The sequence below is a fragment of the Peromyscus leucopus genome, chromosome 16_21 (genome assembly GCF_004664715.2).
Source record: "Peromyscus leucopus breed LL Stock chromosome 16_21, UCI_PerLeu_2.1, whole genome shotgun sequence".
NCBI lineage: Eukaryota > Metazoa > Chordata > Mammalia > Rodentia > Cricetidae > Peromyscus > Peromyscus leucopus.
Window position 1 is genome coordinate 49429088 of NC_051084.1, and position 27715 is coordinate 49456802.

At 40.2% G+C, this 27715-nt stretch overlaps 1 protein-coding gene across 6 annotated transcripts in view; it reads left to right on the plus strand.

Moving 5' to 3' along the window:
• Positions 1-27715, plus strand: part of Znf451 (zinc finger protein 451) — a 64342-nt gene that overhangs the window by 25418 nt on the left and 11209 nt on the right. For 2 of the 6 annotated variants that reach the window (XM_028865380.2, XM_028865379.2), the window contains exons 4-13: positions 5816-5941; positions 8199-8310; positions 9406-9556; positions 10427-10553; positions 15518-15671; positions 16494-16641; positions 17821-19388; positions 21965-22105; positions 24581-24711; positions 25550-25736. In XM_028865380.2, the coding sequence (XP_028721213.1) occupies positions 5816-5941; positions 8199-8310; positions 9406-9556; positions 10427-10553; positions 15518-15671; positions 16494-16641; positions 17821-19388; positions 21965-22105; positions 24581-24711; positions 25550-25736 (2845 nt within the window). The remainder of the gene's footprint in view (positions 1-5815; positions 5942-8198; positions 8311-9405; positions 9557-10426; positions 10554-15517; positions 15672-16493; positions 16642-17820; positions 19389-21964; positions 22106-24580; positions 24712-25549; positions 25737-27715) is intronic. The other 4 variants (XM_028865382.2, XM_028865381.2, XM_037199882.1 and 1 more) reach the window with 2 other exon arrangements.

The following is a 27715-nucleotide window of genomic DNA, read 5'->3' on the forward strand; positions in this document are numbered from 1 at the left end:
CCCCACTACTGAGATTACAGGCAGGCACGCGGCTACCACACCTGACAGGAGTTCTTATTAAAGCGGATACTCATGTCTGTCATCCCAGATGTCAGGAGGCGGGCAGGGTGATTGCCATGCCTTTGAGGGTAGTCTGGGCTCTGTTGCAAGGCATTGTATCAAAAAGGGAAAACCCAACAGGACTTAGATGCATTGTTCTCAACTCTCAGTGTTAAGGACAGTTCTTAACTACTAGGGGAGAGTTGGCAGGCCTGTGGCACTCAGCTTGCTAAACAATATAAATAATTTTTAGAATTGAGAATACGGTGCTCTGAGAAGCAGGCATTTGTAAATGAATTTTAAAGGAAAGTTCACCTGTTAGTCATTTATGTGGGCATTCATTGGAGATTAGTCTGGGAGAAATTTAACTGTTAATAAGAATTTTTTTGGGGATGTAATCAGCTTCCTTTTAAACACATTTGTGAAGTGACCTACCTTTATAATTAAACAAGCTTTTATAATTGAGCAAGTTTTCTGTTGCAGACAGAGGAAAGTGGACTCTAATTTAGTCAGATAAGGAAATACATTTTAGCCTTTGCTTTGGTTATGTATACTTTTAATGTTTAAAATAAAAAGTTTGTGCATGTGCTTTGGATGTTTTCAGAAGCACATGTGAACTGCGCGGGATGTTTCAGGGTTGCTGTTCCTCCACTTGGGAAGCTTAAAGAGGTGTGTCACTGGAGCCCCAGAGTTGGAGTCTAACATGGGAACTCTTTAAAAACAAACATATACTAGAAAGGCACATATATACGTAAACAAAATAATGCTAATTGGTTTTAGCCAAATAGTCTTTTGCTTTAAATGATAATGGTACTTGGTCTCAAAGCTGTGGAAATATTTTCCCAACAGAAGACACTAAGCCTTCTGTCTGTAAATAAGTCACCTTAATTCTTAGATTTTGAAGACGCCTACTGTATTGTCAGACTGGTATCCACGCATGGCCTTAAGCAAGCTTCTCATCACTTCTCAAGTAGCTAGGACCACAAGCATGTGCACTACTACACCTAGACTCAATTAATATGCTTCTGTTTGGCTTGGGGAAATTGTAATCTAAATTTTATCTCTAGGGTATTTCTGAGCAACAAAAGATTGAAAGCCTTAACACATTGTCTTCATCTATTCTTGGTCATCAGTAGGTTTGTTAACTATTTCATTGCATGTACTGATTGTGGGAAAATTAGAAAATAGGTATGAAAGGAAGAGACCCTCCAGACAGACATAACTACTACAGACATTTTGATTTGTATGCATTTTTAGATTTGCTGTGTGGGATTATTTTCACATATATGTATATGTGATAGAAAAGATACTGAAATGTAAGTTTAGCATCACTTTGTTGATTAGTAGGATTTTGTGTCAGTTCATTGGTTTGCCTATTTAGTGATTGTACTTTAATGCACAATTTGCATAGCGGATCACAATTTCTAGCAATGTTGCAAGTTCTGATACTTTCCAGGGAATCCTTGTACATTAAATTTGATAAATCTTTTGGTGAAAATTTTATCAAAATGGTAGAATTCTCATTGGAGGTAATTATTAATGAATCTCTCCCCATCAGAGTTAGAATTTAAATTTATAGTCTTAACTGATTTCTGGTGAAATGGTTATTGATCTGCAACAAAAAGAAGCCGGGCGGTGGTGGCGCACACCTTTAATCCCAGCACTCGGGAGGCAGAGCCAGGCGGATCGCTGTGAGTTCGAGGCCAGCCTGGGCTACCAAGTGAGCTCCAGGAAAGGCGCAAAACTATGCAGAGAAACCCTGTCTCGAAAAAAAAGAAAAGGATAGTGTAGTTAGTCTGTCACAAGGCTAAAATTGTTAATCCAGATGTCATAAAAGAGTCCCCTTTCTTTTCTCCCCAAGTGATATCCTGTTTGTAGATTTGCAGAGCTACATTGAAGAGTAAATTTTGTTGTTTTTGGGAGTTGGGAGTGAACTCAGAGACTTGTGCATGCTAACCAGTCACACTCTACTGTGGGGTCTTAATCTAGCCTGTACTGGCTCAGACTCATTGTGTAGCCGTAACTGGCTTTGGGTTCTAGGTCTTCCTGACTCTATCTCTGAAATGCTGGGATTACGGGTGTCCTTAGATGAAAAGTCATCCTGGCATCTGCCTCTGCTTAAAGTCCATGGGCCTGAATAGTCAGGTTTAACTAGTACCCTGAATTTGATTGCCATTTCTAGGATGCCCAGATACTTTGTACATGTTTAATCTCAAGTTTAAAAGAACAGCATAAGAAGTCAGCCAGGTATGGTGACTCAGACCTGAAATCCCACATTTGGCAAATAGAGGCAAAAGAACCAGGAATTTAGGTTCATCTTTGACCATAGCAAGTTCGAGGACAGCCTAGTCTATAGGAGACCCTCTTAGGAATAACAAAATGTAGAGAAGTGTAAGAATTTTATATTGGCTAAATGATGTGCCTGCCTTTTAACCTCTTGGCTTTGTATTTTCTTTGTTAATTCTGTGCAGTTCTGGATATAGAAGAGACTGAGAGTGGGCAAAAACACAGATAAGCCAGGAGTGGTAGTGCATGCCTGCAGTCTCGGTTCTTAAGAGGCCAAGGCAGGAAGATTGAAAGTTTGAGACCAGCTTAGGCAAAATGGAGGAAGGAAAGAGGTCCTGGATGTTGCTTAGGTGGTTAGAGCACTTGCCCCACATGCAAGACCCTAGGTTTAATCCCCAGTACTAGGGGAGGTACATTGTTGCTTACCTACCTACCTCCTCACCAGAATTTTCCCTCCTAAGGGGTTCCTGTATTATCTCTACCACAAAACCTTATCATTTGTTGTTCATATGGACCCTTTAGTTGTACTTTATATATACAGAAGTTAGTCCAAGGTGACCTTGGTGAGTACTTGAAGATGTGTGGTCCTGGAGATGCTGTAGCTGCTAATATTCCAAATATTATTAAAAAAAAACCCTTAAAATAATATTAATTAATATTCAAAAAAACTTGAGACCTATCATTCTTATGTGGATTCAGAGTTAGTTTAGTATGACCTTGGTAAGTTACACATGTGAAAACCTGATCTTAGAAAAGATACAAGAATATATTTATATATATAATATATAATTATAATATATAATTATATAAAATTCAAGCAAAAGCCAATGGCAGATCTAACCTGAGTGTATGGGAAGTTGTAGAGTTTTATTCTGTGACTTCATATTAAATCACAATAGCATTTTGGCATTAGTGAATGGTAAACATTTCCAGTCCTAAGAATTGAGGGCTTCTTTATCTTAGTTTTATAGGAAACATTTAAGAACTTCCATCTGATCTGAAGTTGTTTTTAAATTGGACTTGTATGTTAACCACTTTCCTGATCGCTGTAACAAAGGCGTTGACAAAGGCAACCTAAGAAAGGAAAGGTTTGCCGGGCAGCAGTGGCGCACGCCTTTAATCCCAGCACTCAGGAGCAGAGGCAGGCGGATCTCTGTGAGTTCGAGGCCAGCCTGGGCTACAGAGTGAGAACCAGGACAGGCACCAAAACTACACAGAGAAACCCTGTCTTGGAAAAACAAAACAAAACAAAACAAAACAAAACAAAACAAAACAAAAAAAAGAAAAAGAAAAAAAGAAAGGAAAGGTTTATTTGGCTCACAGTTTGAATGCACAGTCCATTGTGGCAGGAACATGAAGCAACTGTCGTTGCATCCTTTGGTAGGACTTGGGGAGTGAATGATTAAACTTTCCTGGGAACACCCTTATAGACATTCTCAGGGGCATTTCCATGGTGAGTCTAGATTTGTTCAAGTTGACAGTGAAGATGAAACCACCATAGTCACTAACAAAGTGATGGGAAGTTTTTCTTTCCCTGACGTTCTGGTAACTTAAAATTTGTATCGTTTCTTCAGTTCCTTGGATTCTCTGCTATGTTGCTGTGAGGGATAGGGTTTTCCTGTGATCTCCGGGCAAACTTTCTTACCCCTTTTCCAGTGCCAGTGTGTTGTCCTGTAACCACTGAAGACTGTGGTCCAGTGAGGTCTAGTGGCCTTCCTCACTTTGTACCACTAGCCGTGGGATTTGTCATTCTTGAGAGAGTGGTAACATCACTCCTGTCTGACTTTGATTAGCAGCATGCCTTACTCTGTTTTGGCAAGTGCTTTACCATTGTGCCATGTCTTAAGCCGTATCTGGCTCTTCTGACCTTCAAACAGACGATTTGTGATTAATAATAATAATACCACGTAACTATTTAACCTGCCTCATATTACTTAATTTCCCTCAGTTAAAGAGAAAATACTTAAAATATTTTTCCATTTTTAAATTGCTAACTTCAAAAATGGGCAAAGTTTTCAGAGTTAAAGTGTGTGCTTGCTTCATTTACTACACTTTTCTAGCAGTGTCTCTCAATTCACTCTCAAGGTGGTAGTCAGAGTTCCTTTTGTTTATTTTTGAGAAGAAAAGAATGCCCAGTGAGTTGCAAACAAACAAGAAAATAGGAGGGGAGTAATTGGGGAAAAAAAGAGTCAGAAGGATGTGGAGGGAGGAAGGACAGGATGGGGTGTGAAAAGGAGCTTGGAGGTGACTGTGATCAAGTGTGTTCTGTACTTGTGTGAAACTGTTAAAACAAGAAAAAAGGTAGGGAGCAATTGAGGAGACATCTGAAGTCAGCCTCTGACCTCTGTGTTAGCAAATCTCTCTTCTTTCTCTCCCTTCCCGTTTCTTTCTTACCTCCCTCTTTCTCTCTCCCCACCTTCTTCTGCCTCTGGGAATTGAACTGAGGGCCTTGTACATGCTAGGTAAGCACTCTACCACTGAGCTAAATCCCTAGCCCTTAGTGAATAATGTGTTTCTCATTCTTTGTTTTTAATTTGTGTGTGCCTCTGTATTTAAAGGAAGATTACTTATAATCAGCATATAATTGGATCTTGCTTTCAATTTTTTTAAATTTTGCATATATTTATTTTGTGTGCATGTGTATGTCTTTGTGTGAGTGTCTTCATGCTCTGGGGCATGTGGAGGGTAGAGGATCACTTGTGTGAGTCAGTTTCTATTTCTACCATGTGGGTTCTGGGTGAATTTGGATGCTCAAGTTTGGTACCAAGAGCATTTACCCACTGAGCAATCCCACTAGCCCTCAAAATTTGTTTGTAAGTATTGGACAGTGTATCTTTCAATTGGTGTATTTAGATTGTTGCCATGTAGAGTGATTAACATAGTTGGGTTAATACCATATTTATTTTATTTTTTCACTGTGTATTTGCTGCCTTTCTTTTATCCTCCTTTTTGTTTATTGCCTATTAGTGTTTTCTCCTTTTTTCCCATCTGTAGTTTTGAGTTGCTTGTTTATGTGTATGTATGTGTTTTGTTTTTATTTTATGTGTATAGATGTTTTGCTTGCATGTATGTCTGTACACCACTAGCATTCCTGATACTCTTGGAGGTCAGAAGAAGGCGGCATCAGTCCCCTGGAATTGGAGTTACAGACAGTTGTGAGCCATCATGTGGTACAGGGAGGTACAGGGAAGCAAGCCAAGTCCTCCAGTCTCTTAATTGTTTTATTTGATTCCATTTTTCTCTTATGTTAGCATATCAATCACAAAATACCACAATAAAATACAATATATACTCAGGAGACAAAGGCAGACCCCCCTTCCCTCCCCTCCTTTTCTCTCTCCCTCCTACACACACACACACACACACACACACACACACACCAGGAAGATTTTTAGAACTATAACAGAAGTAATATTGGTGAGTAAATATGTATTGTCTAAGTGCTAATTTTGTATTAAGTAGAGTGAAAATTGTTTTGTTTGTACTATAGGAGAACTTTAAACACAAAGACTATATAGACCATCAGAAGGATAAAGTTGCTTTAACATTGGCTCGCCTTGCCCGTCATGTTGAAGTGGAAAAACAACAAAAAGAAGAGAAGAATAGAGCATTCAGGGTATGTTTCTACTTTAATTAGGATTTATTAACTTATAGAGCTATTGATAATAAAGGTGTAAAGATATTTCAAAAAGAATAAATAGAATGTTTGAATAATTCTAGTGAGTGATTATTCTACTTAAAAACACACAGAAAATGTAATTATTTTTGGTGTTTGAATTGTGGTAGTCTGTAACTTATGTGTGTGTGTATGCATGCCTGTGGAGAACAGAGGATAGGCTGGCTGGAGGGTGTTCCCCAGGGATTCGCCTGCCCACCTTTCCAGCTCTGCAGTTAAAGCACATGCCATTGTGCCTGGTTTTTATGTGGGTCTGAGGGATTGAACTCAGGTCCTCATGCTTATGTGGCATGTTACTCCCTGAGTCATCCCCCTAGCCCCTGATGTTATTACTAAAGAAGATTTTATTGCAGTGATTGTGTAGTAAGAAACTGGTGACTTGTGAAGTTGAGATGCATGCTTTGTGTATTGAAAAATCATATTACTATATTAGGGCTTTAGAAGTTCTGTAGAAAGGATACTTTAAAATTTTTGTATTAAAGCCAGTATTTCTATGTTTTCTTGACCATAGAAAATTTAAATATGTACATGTCAACATTCTTGAGACTTGTTTATGGCTATCCTTTGGAACAATATTTTATAGATGGTCTTCAGATTGAAATCTTGGTCAATTTTTTTTTCTCTTCACATACCCTTTGTCTTAGTCAGGGTTTCTATTGCTGTGGTGAAACACCATGACCAAAAGCAAGTTGGAGAGGAAAGGGTTTATTTGCCTTACACTTCCACATCACAGTTCATTGTTACAGGAAGTCAGAACAGGAACTCAAGCAGGGCAGGAATCTGGAGGCAGGGACTGATACAGAGGCCATGAAGGATTGCTGCTTACTGTCTTGCTCCTCATGCCTTGCTCAACCTGCTTTCTTATAGAACCCAGGACCACCAGTCCAGGAATAGCACCACCCATGATGGGTTGGACCCTCCTCCATCAATCACTAATTAAGAAAATTCTCCAGAGGCTTGCATACAGCCTGATCTTAGAAAGGCATATAAAGAAGCCTGGTCTTAGAAAGGCATATAAAGAAGCCTGGTCTTAGAAAGGCATATAAAGAAGGCGTCCTCTTCTTTAAAGACTCTAGCTTATGTCAAGTTGACATAAAACTATCCTGTACACCCTTTCTTATAGAAAGTCTATGATATGGCAAAATAGGTCATTCATTATTCTCTAGATCCTGAAGAATACAGACTTACTGACTCTGGTTAATTATCATACCTAGTACAATATAAATGCTATATAATAGTTGTTACATTATGTTGTTTAGGGACTAAGAAGAAGCAAGTTAGTACATGTCAGTATAGATGCAGTTTTTTCAGAAAATTTGGTAAGAGGTTGATCACATCTACATACATATGAAATGTGGAGAGGAAGAGCTAAATACATACACATATTTTCAGGAGTCAAAATGTACCTGTTTGTGGATTTTTGTAAATAAAGCTTTATTGGATACTGCCATACTTGTTGACATGCTGTCTATGGCTGCTCTGATGGTACAGCAGCAGAGGTGAGAGGTGGCAGAGACTACACAGTGGGCTAAGCCTGACATGTTTTCTATTCAGGTCTTTTTGAAAATGTATGCCACCTCTAAGTGTAGATGGTAACAGACACTTTGTACTGCCATGTAGTAAATGCTACTGAATGTCTGATATTAATATTATTCATTGAACAAGTATTTACTAAGCTCTTTTGTATAGAAAACTAAAAAAATTTGAAAATGTCTAAAATTTTAAAGATGAAGTCAATTCTTTCTATTTCCATTACAATATTGCCTTAATAATACTTATCTTATTTTTAGTCTTTTTGAAAACTTCTTCAGATATAGTTTATATAATTTGAAATGAATGATTCCTTCATTTTGTCCTTATTTATTTCACACCATTTGGTAACCCACAAAAATATGTTCTCACAACATGGAAAATATTTGGTCATTGTTTATAGGCTTGCGTCAAATGTTTGTGCTATAATTTACCTCTCTATTGTTGATGTAAATATGTAGCAAACTTTGCACAAACAGCTGTGGACTCACTATCACATGACTTTACTTTGATGTATGTATGACCTTTGGTATAAATTTCTAGATGAGGAGTTCTTGGGATAAAGAGTATTCAGTATTTTCTATCCCTGATGTATCAAAGTCTTTTTACCCAAGAAACAGGAGTTACCGTAAGTCAACTGAACTAACTTTTTTCTTGTTATCTTTAGGAAAAACTTGATTTTCAACATGCTCATGGTTTACAAGAATTGGAGTTTATTCAAGGACATTCAGAAACAGAAGCAGCAAGACAGTGTGTGGACCAGTGGCTAAAAATGTCAGGTATTCCTTAGAGATCACATTTCAATTCCTACGCCTTTTGGGAGCCTGCAGGTAGAAAGTGTGTGGGTTTGATTCCATTGCTAGTGAACATTGACAGAACTGGAATCTAGTGTTAGGGACGGAGTGACGGTCAGGTGGGGCACAGGGACCTTGCATCAGAATGCCAGACATGTCAGCATGTGTTTGTAGTCCTAATGCTGTGGAGACGGGGGCAGGAGGTCACCGGCCGGCCAGCCTAGCTTAGTAAGTTCAGGTAGCTGAGAGACCTTGCCTTCCACAAAGGTGTATGGCACCCAAGAAACGACACGTAAGGGACACCCAGGCTTTTCTTGCCTCCACATATGGTGTGCACATATGTGAACATGTACACACACACACACAGATTTAGTTTTACTGATACTAATGCTACTCCACAACTGTGGCCTGTTTTACATTGGCCTACTTTGCTGTTGACTTCTTTGGCCCAAGTATATTTTGAATGTGAATAAGATAGGTCATCCCTGAGCTCTTTAGATATTTATTAGACATTGTATAAAGTAGTCCATGTGTCTCTGGACAGTGTGACAGTCAGAATTCAAAGTGAGATCTGGTGGATTTCTCTTTCTTCATCCACTAGTGTGGCCCATGCTGACACTTTGTAGGAAGTGTTCCCATGAGACTGTTTTATTAAAGTTCGGCTAGCCCTTTTTTGTTGCTTTCTTTGAGTTCCCTGGAAGGACCGCTGTGGAACAGTTTTTCTCCAGGTAAGTAATGTGGAATTTTCAAGAGCTAGTAGCAGGACCTTACTTTCCATGTCTTTTCTATCGGGAATTTTCTAGAATTAGTTCAACCAGTTGAACGGTTTAGGTTAAAGAGAAAAGAAGAATTCAAGGGAAAGAGCTTTCCCAACTTATATAAATGAGGAAGCTTGATTGTGTTTGCACACACACGCACGTGTGTATCCTAATAACTATTGTGAACACCTAATTATAAATAGGACCATCTACTTGATACTGTGCTCTAATTTCTATTGTTCTGTCATTATTCTGAAGACCCCAGTCCAGTGCACAACTATCTGAAAATAGTAACCTAAGAATGTATGTCATGATGTTGTAGGACTCAAAACAAGTGCAATTAATTCTGGAAAAAAAAAATCATTCCAAAGTGGAGGCAGAATGGGGAGGTCTGAGAAGCCAATTCTGTGTCCTATAATGCACTGTAACAGGGAATTTGACAACGGGCACCTTCTCTTAGGACATTTGAAAAGGTAAGTGGGATGCTCCCGATTCAGAGGTTAGTTACCTGGAGGGGAAGTGGGTTTTGTTTTCTGTGGGCCTGGAGATCCAATCTAGGGTCTTGTTTTGTGTGTAAACAGTCCTCAAAATGAATTTTTAAAATGAAGTTTGATACCTTTACCAATATAGTTTTAGCTTAATATTTGAAACTCAAGTTGTTTTGTGATATTTTGATATGTTATTTGTAATTTATATTTAGGTTTTCTAGAAAACTAGGTGAGATTTTAGATCGTTCTCTAGTATTATGGTGCAGTAGAAATAGTTGTAGAGAAATCCAACCTATAAAAGTAAATTTCATAGCCAGGCGGTGGTGGCGCACGCCTTTAATCCCAGCACTCCAGAGACAGAACCAGGCGGATCTCTGTGAGTTCGAGGCCAGCCTGGGCTACCAAGTGAGTCCCAGGAAAGGCGCAAAGCTGCACAGAGAAACCCTGCCTCGAAAAACCAAAAATAAAAAAAAATTAAAAGTAAATTTCAGGAGACAGCATTTACACAGGTATTTTGACTATCTTATATAATCTGATGCAGCATTCCAAAGAAATTACCCAAGGCAGACTTTACAGTGCATACTCTGCTGTTGCCCATTTACTGATTGGCTGGGCTGCTTTCTAGTAGCTCCTGAGAAAGCAGAGGGTTTTAAGAGTCTCCTTTTCAGGTAGATGACAGATGGGAAATTGAGAGTTTGGGGCTTCCAGCCATTCCCCTTTCCCGATGTCTCTGAGAGAAGTACAGAAAGTTTTGTGTGTCTTTTGTGTTCATGTGGATTAGCTTTATAAGCAAAGCAAACTGGTTTATCTTCTGGAGAGTAGAATCTTTCTGACGTTACTTCTCTTGGTTGTTAGGTTTGATCACTCCCCATGTGATCCAACAATTACATTACATGGACCTCTCGCCAATTCCTTTGCTTGTGTTGTATGTTATGAACATTTTGTTACTCAACAGCAGTATAGGGATCACCTTCTCGCTAAGGTAAGAGCATGCAGTATGAGTAGATGCTCTTTCTCTAGGAGTTGGTACAGGTTTTTCATGTTGCTCTTAATCTTGCAGTCACTATTAATGCATGTAAAGATAAAAAATTTTAAATATTGAAAATAAAATGACTTGGGGCACTTAGTTTATTAGCTAAACTCCAACAGTACTAGAGATTATCATTAAACCTTTCCTTCTGTGGTATATGAATTTACCTTCCTCAACATGCTCTATGATTTTGGTCACATGGTAGGAAATTACATTTTGTTCTCTAAAAAGAAAACCGAAAACCGTGTGTGTGTGTGTGTGTGTGTGTGTGTGTGTGTGTGTGTGTGTGTGTGTGTGTGTAATTCCCTGGAGCTGGAGCTGGTTGTGAGCTACTCAGTGTGGGTGCTGATAATGGGTCCTCTGCAGGAGCAGTACACTCTTAACCATTGAGCTGTATCTCCCGCCCTCATTCTATTCTTTTTTTTTTTTTTCCATAATAACAAATATGTCAAATGTGTTTTTCCCAACTTTAACATCAAAACATCTTTAAACCCAAAACAACAGTTATCATTTTGCTGGGGGCTTCCTTCTCCCATGGATATGGCTCAGACTGGGCCTGCTCAGATGGAGCTGCCTTCTCCCCTGGGGCCTCCTCAGAGGGAGCCGCCTGCTCAGAGGGAGCTGCCTTCTCCCCTGGAGCTTCCTCAGAGGGAGCCGCCTCCTCCCATGGAGCCTCCAAAGATGGAGCAGCCTCTTCCCATGGAGCTTACTCAGATGGAACAGCCTCCTCCCATGGAGCCTGATAGGATGGAGTTTCCTTCTCCCATGGAGCCTGATCAGATGGGGCCGCCTCCTCCCATGGAGTCTCAGCGGGGGCATTGTCAGAAGAGGCTGCTTTGTCCTTTGGACCATGCTCAGGTGGAGGTTGCTCAGACAGGGCCTCCTCACATGGGATCTGTTCAGAAGGAGCCTCATGCTGTCATGGAGCCACCTCTTCAAGTGAAACCAGTCACCAAAAGGTCTTCTCCCCGAAAAGAGAGTACCAAGGAGAGGTCGGGCATGCGGAGTGAGGTGGTGCGGCAGGAACAAGTCCTTATTGAAGTTGGCTTAGTGCCTGTTAGAGATAGCCAGCTTCTGAAGGGAAGCAGGCGAGCACAGGATCTTCCAAAGGGAAACTCAAGAAGAGACGAGACACCCAAGGACCAAGAAGTTGGCTCTGATGGGCAAGGAAATAAAATGGCCCCTCAAGAAAGTGGGAACAGAGGAAGCTGGCAAGAGTCTAGCTACGCTTGCTGCTCCCAAGGAATCTACCAGTGTCTTATCCTCAGAACAAAACTCAAATGGGTCAGGTGGTGAAATGTTACATGCTAAGTGTCAGACTGGTTCAGCTGGGCTTTGTGAAATGGACGTGGACACTGAGCAGAACCCAGACAGTGTCCCTGTGAAAGCCTCAGCACCCGAACCGGCTTCACCATTGCCTCCGGTCCCATCACCAACCGTAAGGGCCTCGTCTCCTATCACTTTGGCTGAAAACGAGTCACCGGACATTGATGAAGACGAAGGCATCCACAGCCATGATGGAAGTGACCTGAGTGATAATATGTCCGAGGGAAGTGATGATTCTGGGCTGCATGGGGCCCGGCCAGTGCCACAAGAAGCAAGTTCAAAAAGTGGGAAGGAGGGGTTGGCAGTTAAAATAACCGAGGGAGAGTTTGTTTGTATTTTCTGTGATCGGTCTTTCAGAAAGGAAAAGGATTATAGCAAGCACCTCAATCGCCATCTGGTTAATGTATACTTCCTTGAAAAAGCAGCCGAGGGGCAGGAGTAGAACCGGCCGGTGGAGGGCGGCTCGTCACAGTTTGTAAGCAATGCCTCACTTTTAGTTTAAGGCAGTAGACACACACAAGCTCGCTTTAATTAGTGTCCAGTGCTGATTTTTAAGTGACATTATTTCCTTAGGACTGTATGTGTTACCTAGTGACTTGCAAAAACCTTAGCAAATCCTAGGGAGTTAATGTAAGAAAACAGATACTTAATCTGTTAGCTTGTGCAGTGCAGTGAAGAAGGGCGGGATGGTAGGTGACGTTCTCCGGGGTGTCTACCTGTGTGGAACCGGTCGGGTGTTCTGCCCTTTTCAATTCACTTGCTATTTTTAGTTCCTTGTTTAGGCTGATAAAAATTGGCATAGCAAATTACTTGAAAAATTCTATTCTTCTCTCAACTTTACATGGTTACCAGGGATCAAACTCATGTCTCCAAGTTTGTGTGGAAAAGCACCTTTGCCCTCTGAGCCATATCACTGTCCCTTGTAGGCTATATTATTTTAATGTACCAGAAACATTTAAAAAGGAATTTTTCTAGCTTCACTTACTAGACATTCTATTTCCTATTCCTTCTTCCAATTTTTAGATGGCTTCTGCAAATATGCCATTCTTTTGGGGGGGGGGGTTTGAGACAGGAGTTCTCTGTGTAGCTCTGACTGTCCTAGAGCTCATGCTGTTGACCAGGCTGTCCTCAGACTCCTAGAGAGCCTCCTACCTCTGCCTTCTGAATTCTGGAATTAAAGGAGTGTGCCACCACCGCCTGGCAGATATGCCATTCTTTTGTGGTGGATATAGCATAGTAAAATTTTATGTACAATAGTTTGATACTATTGAGCAAATCTTTTAGACAGTTTTTACTTTGGATCTGCTTGTAACCTGGAATTGAACTAAAAATGGTTTGTTCACTTAAGATTCTTAAATTGGGAGAAATTTGTAGATTGATAGTAAATGCCTTTATTGCTCTTATCATTGAGAAAATTGTAAATGTAATTCAGAATGTCTTCCTAGGTATTTCTCCTCTGTGGCATTAGTCAAATTGAAACAGACCTAGGAATATGAGAGAATAGTGAAAAGAGCATAGAACCAGAGCCAGAGGTACAAAGCTCGCTTTAAATCTCAGATTTGTCTCTTTTAGGGGCATAACTTGTTTATGAGATGGTGGTAGCAGTGGTGATAACTGAAAAAGAAAATGATGCCTCATGGGGTTGCTGTAAGAATGGTTTGGATAGTGTGGTCTTGACATGTTTTCAATGTAAATGCGAATTTCCTGTCCTTCCTCTTGTATCTTGTAAGCGTTGTACATGTGTTAAGTTCCTAGTTTCACTGGGAGTACATCTAAGAAGACACGGTGTACAATTTAAGATTATTACTGTACAGATGGTTAGTAGGAGGGGAAATTTACACCAAGCATACATGTCTTGTTCATATAACATACAATTTTTAATTTAATTTTAGAATAGAGGAGGCTCTAAACCAAGTTTAGAAACTTAGATGCACAAAACAATCTAACCAGGCATGGTCGTGCATACCTGTGTGCTCTACATCAGCTTTGGGAGAATAAAGCAAGAAAATCTGTTGAGTCCCTGGGAGCTTGACACAACAATGTAGTGGGACTCTGTCTCAGAAAACAAAAGCCCTGCCTATTTGACTATTCAGAACTTTTCAAGTGGCCCTAAGCAAACAGTAATAGATGTTTGGGGAAATATTTGCACAATGAAGAGTATGTAAGAGAAGTCATTCCAGTAACAAAGCTCTGCTAAAGAAGGGAGAAAATGCCAGGAGGTGGTGGCGCACGCCTTTAATCCCAGCACTTGGGAAGCAGAAGCAGGCGGATCTCTGTGTAAGTTCAAGCCCAGCCTGGTCTACAAATCGAGTTCCAGGACAACCAGAGCTGTTACACAGAGAACCCCTGTCTTGAAAAACAAAACAAACAAAGAACTGAAAACAATTCTAAGGGACATGGGTGAGAAGAACACATCCAGATTTCCCAAGAAATGTGTGAGTACATGTTCAAGCTTAATTGTAGGCAGGGAATGCAAATTAAAGTAGTAATGGGTGTAAACCTGCCTGATTGAGAAAAATAAAAAAGATCTCTAATCCCTATTGCTGCTAGGTTCATTCAGTGCTAGGGGATACATACATCAATAGAGCCTGTTTTGAAGAGCAATCATACAATATCTTTCATTTTTCACATATGCACACCTTCTTGCTATTATATAGAGCTGCTCGGAATAATGAGGACAAGTAGGGGTATATTTGTAAGGTTGTTTACAATGTGATTATTTATAGTATGTGGTGTTGGGGTAGACCTCAAACTACAGAAACTCAGACTAAATCAGAATAGATCTGCACCGTCAGCTGGTTCATAGCTAGTCAGGAGTATGGATTCAAATGATGTCAGTAGAATTTTGGAAATTCCTGTTTATTATGGAATGAAAGAGCCAATAAAAGTTTATAAGATGATAACATTTGATAAAATAGTAGCATTCTTCATAAATTTTTCCATATGATTATAAATCATTATACAGAAAGGGTTATTGAAAAATACTTATAGTCATCAATTAAGTTCAGCGTAGAGAGAAAAAAGCAAAACGTTAGAAAGTGTGTACTGTCGTCACATTTGCGTATTACTGTGTTATACATGACTGTATCAGAAATGATAGGGGGCTGGAGAGATGACTCAGAGGTTAAGAGGACTGAGTTCGGTTCCCAGCAACCACATGGTGGCTCACAACCACCTAGAATGAGATCCGGTGCCCTCTTCTGACACGCAAGTATACATGTAGTCAGAACATGTATACATAATAAATAAACAAATCTTAAAAAAACATGAGAAGTGCCTAGGAAATAAATGTTCTTTAGTAGTAAAAGAAAGATGTCTATAATTTGATTTTGAGGAAAAAGTTAAATTTTACCTATGGTATCTTGTTATGTAATTCATACTCAGGGAAGAAAAGTCAAAATTTGGTATGAAAATTTCCAAATTAATAAAATTTGAAGTTTTAAGTTAACTAAAAAATGTATTGAGTATTGATTTTAGTTGTAACTAAAATTGGTATGAAATTTTCCAAATACTACATTGGAAATTCTAAATTTCCTTGTATTGTGTTCACACTGATTTTAGTTGTGACATGGCTTTCCTTTTTACTTCAGGCAGCTGCAGCTGATGGACATAGCAGTAGCCTACTTCCTCAGATTATTCAGTGTTTTGCGTGTCCACATTGCTTTCTTTTGTTTAGCACCAAGGATGAGTGTTTGAAGCATATGTCTGCAAAGAATCATTCCCATCAGAGTTTTAACCTGGGCGGTATGTTACCCTATCACTGTTACATCTCCTTAAATGAATTACATCTTTGCAAATTATCATACTTTTCAAATGTTCTTGAAGTTAGCTATGCTTGTCAGCTTAGAACCACAAAAATGCTTTTATTTAAATTCTTGTTTTAAAAAAATGTTTATTTGGCCGGGCGGTGGTGGTGGTGGTGGTGGTGCAGGTGCACACACATCTTTAATCCCAGCACTCGGGAGGCAGAAGCAGGTGGATCTCTGTGAGTTTGAGGCTAGCCTGGTCTACAGAGTGAGTTCCAGGACAGCCAGGGCTACACAGAGAAACCCTGTCTTGAAAAACCAAAAAAACAAAACAAACAAACAAAAAAAAACCAAAAAAAACAATAATAAAATAAAATAAATGTTTATTTGATTCTGTATGTTTTAGCCCCCTTCTTTCTTTAGACAGGGTCTTGCTTTGTATCCCTGGCTGTCCTAGAACTCGCTCTGTAGACCAGGCTGGCCTCCAACTCACAGAGATCTGCCTGCCTCTGCCTCCTGAGTGCCAGTGCCGCCTAGCTATGTTTTACCTATTTTGAGGGATGAAAAGAAACTTTCAAGGAAGCATATATACTGTTTTTGTTATCTGGGAGGTCTGGGAAGTTGGATCTTTGTCTGCATTTCAAACTCCTTTTAATCTGAGTAGAAGACACTCTGTATTTCAGTCTAAAAATGGTCTCCCTTATTACTAAGTACATAACTATCTTTTACTTAACTGATGTTCAGAAAGGGAAAGGAGAGGAAGATTGGGTTACTCTCTGTTCCAATTACCTTGCGATTTATACTTGATTTTGTCTTTCAGATGGTAAGGCAACAGCTCATCCAATATCCTTTCCATCTTTTGCAAAGAAACTTTTGGTCTCCCTGTGCAAAGATGTTCCATTTCAAGTGAAGTGTGTGGCCTGTCACCAGACTTTGCGTTCCCACATGGAGCTCACTGCCCATTTCAGGTCTGTGCAGGTCTAACTAAGGGGATCCTGGTGAGTTCTTCAGGAGTGGAAGGGGTCAGCACGGTTTTCTACTCCAGTGTCTCTCCTTTAAAACAAGAAGGCAGTTTTCCTGGAGAGTGACCGAATCTAGCAGAGGGAGAGAAGCTGGAGATGTGGGAGAAGTGTGGTTGGGAAGCATGGAGATCCAGAATGGGAGCCAAAAGGCAGAGGCTTCTTCATGTGAGGCAGCATTCTCAGGCCGTCCAATCTCTCCCCACGTGGTCGTCGTCTTTAGCAGAAAAGCAGACATGGAGAGAGCATACACCTGACCGAAGTTAACAGTTCTTAACAAACAGAGCTGGGAGCTGTGGTGCCTACCTAGAACCCTAGCACTGGGAGGCTGAAGAAGAAGGATCACAGGTTCAAAGCTAGCTTTGGTTACATGGAGAAACTCTATCCAGGGCGGTGTTGGCGCACGCCTTTAATCCCAGCAGTGGGAGGTAAAGGCAGGTGGAGTTTGAGGCCAGCCTGGTCTACAAATCAAGTTCCAGGAGAAACAGCTGTTACACAGAGAAACCCTGTGTCAAAAAATAAAATAAAATAAAAACAAGAGGCGACCAAACAAAACAAAGGCTGGAGAGATTCTCAGTGAATAGGAGCACATTGGGACTGTTCTTCCAGAAGGCCCGGGTTCAATTCCCAGCACCCACATGACAGCTGGTAACTGTCTATAACTCCAGTTCCAAGGGGTTAGATGCCTCCGCAAACACCAGGCACACAAGAAGTAAACAGACATATAGACAAAACTCACGTGAAATAAATACATACAGTTAAATAAATTAATCAGTTAACCACAATAAAGCCAGAAAACAGCAACAAAAAAGAGTGGAATATTGTCTAGAATTTTACAGTGTTCATTCATGTATTTTAATGACCTTGGAGAATCTGATTTGTTTCAGGGTCCTTTATCAGTGCATTTGATACTGATTGAAATTTTCTAAATTTTGCCTTAATATTTTTAATGTTCTGATTCTATTAGATTAGAAAGATAAAAGAGGTAATATAAAAGTATTTTAAGATTAGAGTATCACTTAACTGCTTTATTGAAAAATATCTTTTAGTGCTTATTTATATTGTTACTTTACAAATCTTATCTTTAAAGCAAAGAAAACTTATATATTTTTTTTTAATTTAAATTAGAGTTCGTTGTAGAAATGCTGGACCTGTAGCTATAGCTGAGAAAAGCATTACTCAGGTTGCAGAAGAATTCATAGTAAGAGGTTACTGTTCAAATTGCAACCAAATCTTTGTGGATGAAGCCAACATCGAAAGTCACAAGAATTCTGGACACAAAGTCGCAGTTGCTAACTCAGTGGAAGAGTCAGTCTTGCTCTACTGCCACGTCCGGGAAGGGAGTAAGCCGCCTTGTGATTTGCATTTATTCAATCAACCAAAGTTTTCATCCCTTAAACGGGTTATGTCTATTAAAGAGTCCAGCCCAGAGGACTGTGTTGTTCCAAAAAAGAAGCTAAATTTAGGAGGCGAAAACCATGGAGGACCAGCCTGTGTGCAGAGACAGAGTTCAGCAGTTACAGCCTGGTGTTGTGAGTGCAGTCGGCGGTTTCCAAGTGAAGAGGCAGTAGAAAGACATGTCTTCTCGGCAAACACAATGTGTTACAAATGTGTGGTCTGTGGAAAGGTGTGTGAAGACTCAGGAGTCATGCGCTTGCATATGAGCCGGTTCCATGGAGGGGCACATCTAAATAACTTTCTATTTTGGTGTCGGACTTGCAAAAAAGAGCTAATAAAGAAAGACGCCATCATGGCACACATTACTGAGTTTCATAATGGGCATAGATACTTTTATGAGATGGATGAGGTAGAAGATGAAGCCTTGCCGTCATCCTCTGTAGTGAATTTGAATGCTGACAAGCCACCTTCACCCATTACTGTTGTCGATCATTGCCTGACAAACAGTCCTCCAAGGGGCAGGTGGCAGTGCCAGATCTGTGAAGATATGTTTGATTCCCAGGAATGTGTCCAACAGCACTGTATGTCCTTGACTAGCCACCAGTTTCACAGGTACAGCTGTGCCCACTGCAGAAAGACTTTTCATAAAGTAGAGACTTTGTACCGACATTGCCAAGATGAGCATGACAATGAGATCAAGATTAAGTACTTCTGTGGGCTATGTGATCTTATTTTTAACACGGAAGAAGCGTTTCTGAGTCATTATAAGGACCACCACAGCACAGACTATGTGTTTGTGTCAGAAAAGACTAAGCCCTCAATTAAAACCGAGGAGGATTTTAAAATAATAGAGACCAGTAATTTGTTAAGCTGTGGTTGTCATGAGAGCTATGTCTGTAAAGTCAACAGAAAGGAAGATTACGATCGATGTCTTCAAGTCATGCTAGAGAAAGGGAAACTGTGGTTCCGCTGCAGTGGGTGTTCAGCGACAGCACAGAATTTAGCCGACATAAATACTCACATCCATCAAGTGCACAGAAGAGAAAAAAGTGATGAGGAACAGCAGTATGTGATCAAGTGTGGCATCTGCACCAAAGCATTTCACAATGCTGAGAGTGCTCAGCAGCACTTCCACAGAAAGCATGGTACCTTCCAGAAACCCAGTGTGACTCATGTTGGATCAGACAGAGGAAGCACGTGCAAGTTTGCTGCCAGTGTGTCCCACACTGAGAAAAAACTGCAGAAACATTCTGACGTGGAGAAAGGAGCTGAGCGTGACATGAGCTGCCAGAATCTAGGTACGGCTTTACAGCACGGGGCAAGTTTCACACACACACTGGGTCTTGCGTATGTGGGCTCACCAGCAAAGGCTGAGTGAATGCTGAAATCAGGAGGTCAGCTGATGACTGCAGCCAGTGTGCACTCTCAGTAGAGTAGATCTCTTCTTTCTCAGAGTTTTGAGAAACGACGGGTGCTGTACTCTTTCTTAAAGATTTGGGGTTATTCTGAACCTTAAAATCATATTTTTCTTAAAATACGAAGTTTCATTTAAATGCAAATGTTTTTTTCTGTGTGTGTGTGTGTGTGTGTGTGTGTCTATGTGTATCTTTCTCTCTGTGTTGTGCTTAACCTTGTACATGCTAAGCAAGTGCTGTGTCACTGAGCTACATCACCAGTCCTAGGTGAATTGCTTTTGTATCTCTTTGGCCTCATTCTTATTTGTTTTTGTTTTGTTTGTTTAAGACAAGACCTCACAGTAGCCTAGGTTGGCCTGGAGCTGCTTTTGTAGCCTAGAAATTGTACCCATTCTTCTGCCTCCTCGTTCTTCTGCCTCCTAAGTGCTAGGATAACAGTCACAAGCTATCATGCCCAGCTTGGCCTTATTCTTTACATATGAGACATAATGGAGTTTAAGATTACTTTGGAACAAAGCTTTGTAATAAATAATTAAAATAGTGATTAGTAGAACTAGAAATGAGGGTGGGGAGTTGAGAGGTGATGTCCTTCCTTTATACTTCCTTTGAACTTTCCCTCCATATGATTGGATTAAGTAAATAAATAGTTCTTTATGTTATTTAAAAGTTTAATTATTTTTTACTAGTTCAGTAAATCTATCAACTTTTGAATATTGACCTGGTGAACTGTAAAAGGTAGAGCAGAAACAGTGAATAAATTTTGGCTGCTAGAATACAATCATTGTGGTTCATGTTTGATTTTTTTAAAATTGTTTATTTATAAAGTAGCATTACAGTAATATTTCAAGTAATAGTTTTCAACATCTGTCACAATCTGTCCACCCAGTGTAAGAACCCTGTAGTAAGGGAAGGAGGGCCTGCAAAGCCCTCTGCAGTGGGCCTGTGTGCCTAGAATCTCCTGGTTTCAGCTGAGGAACAAAGAAGCCCTTTGGTTCTTGCTGCTGCCACAGCACCTGCTGAACTCCAAGACATTTATCTAGGGTAGAGTTTCAGCCTCCTAGGGATACATAGCCACTGCTGGGCCAAGAGCTAGCCTAGGCTCAGAGTTGGCTGGGGTCATGTGTGAGGGCCATCAGCTGAGGGTGGCAGGCCGGGGTTCTGGTTGGGCTTTTATTACCTAACATTGATCTGGTTTTGACATGGTGTCTTGCACTGTTACTTGAACTGCTCTCATACTTGGGGGCTCACGTGACCCTCCTTATCTCAGCCTCCATACAAGCTCAGACTACAGGTGTGAGCCACCACACCTAGCTATAAACCATTGACTTTTTACAGGTTTGCTCTGTAGTGTACCTAGGTCTCGATATTACCTTTAGTTGTGGGTTTTCAGTGAAAAAGCATTAAATCTTTCATGGTCTAATCAATTCTAGTTCCAAAAAAGTAAAACAGCAGCCACACCATTTTATATTCTCTTGTGCTTTTCCTTTGGTCTTTTTGTTGCATTGGGGGAATGTGTGTGTATCTGTGTTTGGCAGAAGATGACTGCAGCGTCTAAGATTTCTAAGAGCCAGAAGATAGAGCATGGCTTGCAGTAATTCACTGAAGAGACCTCCATTAGGCCTGCTAGGAACTAGTCATTGAAAACTAGTCCAAGGTTTGCATGAATACCACTGGACACTATAAGGCCTTGTCGGGGGGGGGGGGGGGGCGGGGAGAGAAGCTTGAAAGGGGAGGTAGGCTAAGAAGTGGAGAATGGGAAATGAAAGAAGAACCTGAGAGAACCAAGAAATGTACTTCCTGCCGGCACCTATTTCTCATACCTGTTGGATCAGGTTCTGAAGTTGCCTGAGTTGTGACCTTGTGAGGGTTTAATCCTCAAGCCAGAGGGCTACTAATAAATAAGTCTAGATTAAGAGAAGCAAGTTTTTGTGCCAAGAGCATTCTTGGTAAATAATCTTGAAAATTAAGTTTGTAGGGTTTTATTGGGTCACTCAGGCTCCTATTTTCAACCAAAAATATTTAATTTCTATCACAAATGACTTTTTTAGAGAAAAGCCTTAGCTGGTCATGGTAGTATGTGCCTGTAGGCTTAGCACTTGGGAAGTGAGGGTAGAAGAGTCAGAAGTTTGAGGCCAGCCTTGATAACATTGTGAGCTTGAGTACATTCTGGACTAAATGAGATCCTGTCTCAAATCAGAACAAAAACACAAAGGCCTTACAGTCAAAGGGAGATAGTATAAGAAGGATATATGACCAGGTGGAAATATCCTAAGTATTACCATCTTTAAGTATAGGCAGATTTGGATTTCTTGAAAAGGTTTCAGTAGAGATGAGGAATAGGAATAATGAACAGTTTTGCATATTGAACCTCTAATGTCTTTTAGACTTGAGGAATTAGAATATTTATGGACCATTCTTACTTAATTCATGTTATGTTTTTTTTTTGTGTGTGTTCTTAGAGGAGGAAGTTGAGCTTCCAGATGTGGACTACCTGCGAACCATGACTCATATAGTCTTTGTAGATTTTGATAACTGGTCGAACTTTTTTGGTCATCTACCTGGGCACCTTAATCAAGGAACGTTTATTTGGGGCTTTCAAGGTATGGTTAAGAAGGAAAGTGTTAGAGGTACCTCTTCTGAGAATGTGATTCATTTGAAAAGGTCCCTTTGAGCCTTCCTCAATAGAACATGAAAACGTAGTTTGAGTATTGTTACTATGCATTACTCTACAAGGTTACGTGTTCACATTTATCACTTTATGGATATATGTGTGTGGAGGTCAGAGGGCAATTTGTGGCAATCGATTCTCTTCCTACATTATGTAGGGTTCAGGGATCAATCTTAGGTCATCAGTCTTAGTGACAAGCATCTTTACCCATTGAGCTATCTGGACTCTGGCCCTAAATTTTTGTTGTTAACATATTTCTATGGTAAGTATTAACTCTGTTAACTCAGAATTCATGTATCTTTTGATACACATGGAAGAATTAATTATTCAACACCTATAATATGTCAAGACTTTTAAAATGCAAGAAAGCAGGCTGGAAAAATTGTATATGATTAATTATGTGTGTTGTTTAAAAATGTAACACTAGCTTAAAACCAAAATTCAAAAGCTGGAGATTGCTCAGTGGTTAAGAGCACTGACTGTTCTTCCAGAGAACCTGGGTTCAATTCCCAGCATCCACATGGCAGCTCACAGCTGTCTGTAACCCCAATTTTAGAAGATCTGACATCTTTGCACATTCAGGCAGAACTTCAATGCACATAAAAATAAATAAATCTTTAAAAAACAAACAAACAAACAAACAAAACCCCCCAAATTCAAGGAAACAGACTGAGAAGCTTGTGTTTTGTTACAGTATTACTAGAAAGCAGAGTTATCTCTTGCACTGTGGTCTCCTAGCTATGGGAGTGTAGTTATTTTCAGTGTGCCACAATTGCCTCTTCAGTTCATTGTTGCTGCTTACGAAGAACCACTTCACTAGATACTTCTGTAACCCTGACCAGGCCTATGGGAAGGAATTCTCTGATTTACTAAAGTTTAGTGTACTGAGTATCTGATAGTTCATTTTTCAGAGGAAATGGCATACAAAGTTAAGGATTGGTATTAAAGATAGAAACATACTGATCTGGATAAATTAGCCAATCTAATGTTTTATTAAATCCAGCTCTGCTGATTGTCTCACTTTTTTAATTTTTAAAAATTCTTGATAATTTCATGCATACATATACACATGCATACATACATGCATACATGTGTGTGTGTGTGTGTGTGTGTGTGTGTCAGTGTGTCATATTCACCCCCATCACCATCTCACATCTCACTTCTCCTGCTGCCACTGAACCCCTTCTTGGTATATGTGCTCTGTCTATTCCTGTCTGTTTTTGCCTGCATGAGTATGGGTTGGAGGTTAGGTAGCAGAGCATGGCAGTTTAACAGTGACTGTACCACTGAAGCCAATGGCCCCGCCTCCAGCGACCATGAGCTCCTCGACAGTCCGTTATGGCATGGTGATGGCCCACCTGATGTAGGACATTATGGTTACAGTGAGTTCACAGTTGTGGTGCCCTGATGTGTCCAGAAGACAGTGTTTCAGAGTACTCTTCCATCCACTGGCTCTTACATTCTTCTCCTTCCTCTTTCATTGTGTTTTCTGGGCACTAGAGGGAGTTACAAATATGTGCTCTTTTGGGGGTGATCATTCGACCATCAGTTACCTCAGGATTTTAACTAGTATGAGTCTGATTTAACTTGAGCCCACACAAGAGAAGCCTCTGAGGAAGATGAAGAGCAGGAGTAGCACTAAGCTGTGCTTTGTTTCTTACCCACTGATTTTGGCAGACTTGTAAAACCATCCACATTTTGAATTTATGTAGAATGATACCATTCAAAGAATGTTAACATTTGTTTGTTTTTTACTCTGCTCACTATCCATATGAACTTCTAAGAAAAGTTACTTTTTATGTGTATGGGCATTTTGCCTGTCTGTATGTCTATGTACTACCTGCTAGTGCTCATGGCGACCAAAAGAGGGTGTCAGATTCCCTGACACTGAAGGTATAGACATTTGTGAGCTACCTGTGCGTGCTGGGAATCAAACCTTAGTCCTCTGGAAGAACAGCCAGTGTTCTTAACCACGGAGACATCTCTCCATCCCCTCACCCATGAACTTGTACATGTATAGGCAGATTAAAGGAGTCGGTCTCCATCCCCAAGACTGTAAAGCAACAAGGTGGTGATGCCTCTGGTGGGACTGAGACAGCATCTCATGTATCTTCAGGCTGGCCCCAGACGTGCTTTGTAGCTGAGGCTTTGCTTGAACTCTGGGTCGTCATGCCTCCGCCGTGCATGAGTTTGCACCACCAGGCCTGGTTGATATGGTGCTGGAGGTCAAACCCAAGGCTTTATGCATTCTAGGCATGCACTTTAATAAGTGAGTTACATCTTCAGGCCGGTTATCTCACATTGTGATTGATAGTACTTTTAAGAAAAAAAAATATTATGTTTTATCTTGAAAAGGTTTTCAGTCTTTCTCTTTCCCTGCTTGACTATCACTTATATTTCTCTATAGGAGGAAACACCAATTGGAAGCCTCCGCTCAGCTGTAAGGTGTATAACTACTTGAATAGGATTGGATGCTTCTTCCTTCATCCTCGCTGTAGTAAAAGAAAAGATGCTGCTGATTTTGCCATATGTATGCATGTAAGTAGGTGTCTTATGGAAAACCCGATGTCAGTCAGGATCCATTTGGATTTCTTCCCACTTACACAGTAATGGCAGCATAGTTCATTATTCAGTGCTGGTTTTTATGAAACTTTCTGTATCAGGTTCTCCTTACTGCTGTATGGTCTGGCAAGGACCCACCACATACTCAACTACTGACTGCTTATGTCTGTCCTCTAGAAGATCTTCATCTGTCTGTAGCAGACTTAGTCATTTATGGAATAGATAGTTGAGGTGGTACTGTACTTGCTGTGTACTAATACTTTCACATTTTAATATCTGAAATTGAGATGCACTGTATCAATCACTGTAGTGCTAGATGGACTTTGCATTTGTATCTGCCTCTGCCAGTCACCCGGCGAAACTCCTGAGCCAGGACTCTCTTTATAGTACGTGCTCTGCTTGATGCTTTGTGTCACTCATGGAATGTGAATGGATGCTTTTGCAAACATGTCACTTGCTCTTTCAACCTCAAGAGAATCCTTTCTCCTTTGATTGAGTCGCACAGCTCACCTTGTACATCTTCCCTGGGAGGGTCTATTTGCCATAGTGGCCTTTTAGGTCCCTCCTTCAGGTAGGTGCCTCTTTTGTACATGCAGTTTGGCTGATTCTTTTTCTATAATGGTACATAAGTAGGTTATCTTGCAATTATTGGCATCTTATATTTGATTAAATGTATATCATATTTCATTTATGAAGGCTGGCTAGGGAATGATTCTGACATAACTTTACTAATTATGTTTTCATTGTGAAATAGATGTTACTTGGTTTGAAACTTGCAGATTTTTAAGAATCTCTGCTGTTTGTTCCAACTTAGGCTGGCCGACTAGATGAACAACTGCCCAAACAAATTCCTTTCACCATCCTCTCGGGAGACCAAGGTTTTCTGGAGCTAGAGAATCAATTTAAGAAGACTCAGAGGCCGGCTCACATACTAAACCCTCACCACTTAGAAGGAGACATGATGTGTGCCTTGTTAAATAGCATATCTGATACTACCAAAGGTATGCAGCTGCCGTCACAGTGCAAACCACCCAAGAGGAGGAGATTTCACTGCTGAGAGAAGCCAATAAACTGCTGTCTGCTTCCTAAACCTTGGTGCTTTCAGATGTCTGTCTTATTATCCTTTCTTGTGTACTTACATTCTTGTTTGTCTAATCTTAGAGCTCAGGCTCGCCTCGAACTTCTGTCTGGTACAGGCTGATGTAGCAGAGGCTAACCTTGAACTCCTAATCCTCCTGTCTCTTCCTTCCAAGTGCTGAGATTATAGACCATCCTGCCTGGCATTGTACTGTCATTCATTGTATGTCAGAATGAGGGTAATTCACAGTAATTTTCCACAGCCTTTTTTATTCTAGTAGATAAAATCAGTATCCTCTTGTATAAAATATTCATGTCTTAAAACATGTTAAAGCTCAGAATTGAGATCTTTACTTTGTTTCTGAAAGTGCAAATATATCTTCAGGTTTTTAGAAAATATAGTCTGCCACCTGAATGCATCCAATTTTGTCAGAAAATGAGGTATTAATAGATAAACAAGAAAGCAAGAAATAATACCTAGAAGAAAGGTTGAGTACTCTGAGAGTCTGACCATGACACAGTGAAGTGTTGATGAGCCTGTAAATCCTTGGGTAGATAGGTACCTCCTACTAACTGCTGTGGTTGGTACTTTCCTGTTCACCTTTGGGAGTTTGTCCATGGTTAGGAGTAGTGACGTTCTGTCTCACCGACCAATATTATAAAAAAAAAGTAATTACAGGAATTCTCCTGTTTTTCCTAATTTCTGACATAAATATGAATAAAGAGAATACAAGAATAATATTTTAATCATCTAGTAGACAGCTGTGGTGATTCACACTTGGTATTTCTAGCATTGAGAGCTTGAAGCAGGAGCATAGCTGTGAGTTCCAGGACAGCTGGGGCTACAAAGTAAGACCCTATTTCTGAAAATAATAATAATAATAATAACAAAGCTATAGTAATGAAATATATTAAACAAAATGAAAAAAGATTTGAAGATTTTGGTGAATGGCCTCTGAAAACTGACCACTTCTCAGGGGTGTTATTGTATGGTTTAGCATTTTCCATCTCTGTCTTTAGCTATTTTCTTTCTTTTTTTTTTTTTTTTAAGATTTATTTATTTATTATTTATACAGTGTTCCTTTTGTATGTATGTCTACACCCCAGAAGAGGGCACCAGATCTCATTATAGATGGTTGTGAGCCACCATGTGGTTGCTGGGAATGGAACTCGGGACCTCTGGAAGAGCAGTCAGTGCTCTTAACCTCTGAGTGATCTCTCTAGCCCGCTGTTTTCTTTTAATATATTTAAAACTATATTTTTATTGAAAACTAATAATGAAGACTGTTACTCTCATCGGGAGTTACAGTTTATCAATTGATTGTACAAATTATGATTTTATTTAACCCTTTTGAGAAGAGTGCAGTTTGAAAATGGTCTCCATGGCCCAGATTGATCTGAGCTCCAGATCCTGTGGCCTCCACCTCTGAAGTGCAGGGACTAAAAGGTGTGTGCTACCATGCTTAGCACTCAACTACACTTTTTGAAACAGTAGTGAAGCTAGGTGCAATGGCACATGACTATAATCCAGCCCTTGGGGGACTGAGACAAAGGGAATTGGGAGTTGACAGCCAGCTTTGACTAATGTGTACAAAAGTCATTGTAGTGGTGCAAGATTAAAAAGGAGAGGGAGCTCTTCCATATTTATACCATACCTTAGTTCTGAATATTACCTTCCAATCTCTTATTTTTATTTTCATCCACTTAATTTTTCTATCTAGGGTTTCTTTTAAAAACAAAACCAGCCGGGCGGTGGTGGCGCACGCCTTTAATCCCAGCACTCGGGAGGCAGAGGCAGGCGGATCTCTGTGAGTTCGAGGCCAGCCTGGTCTCCAAAGCGAGTTCCAGGAAAGGCGCAAAGCTACACAGAGAAACCCTGTCTCGAAAAACAAAACAAAACAAA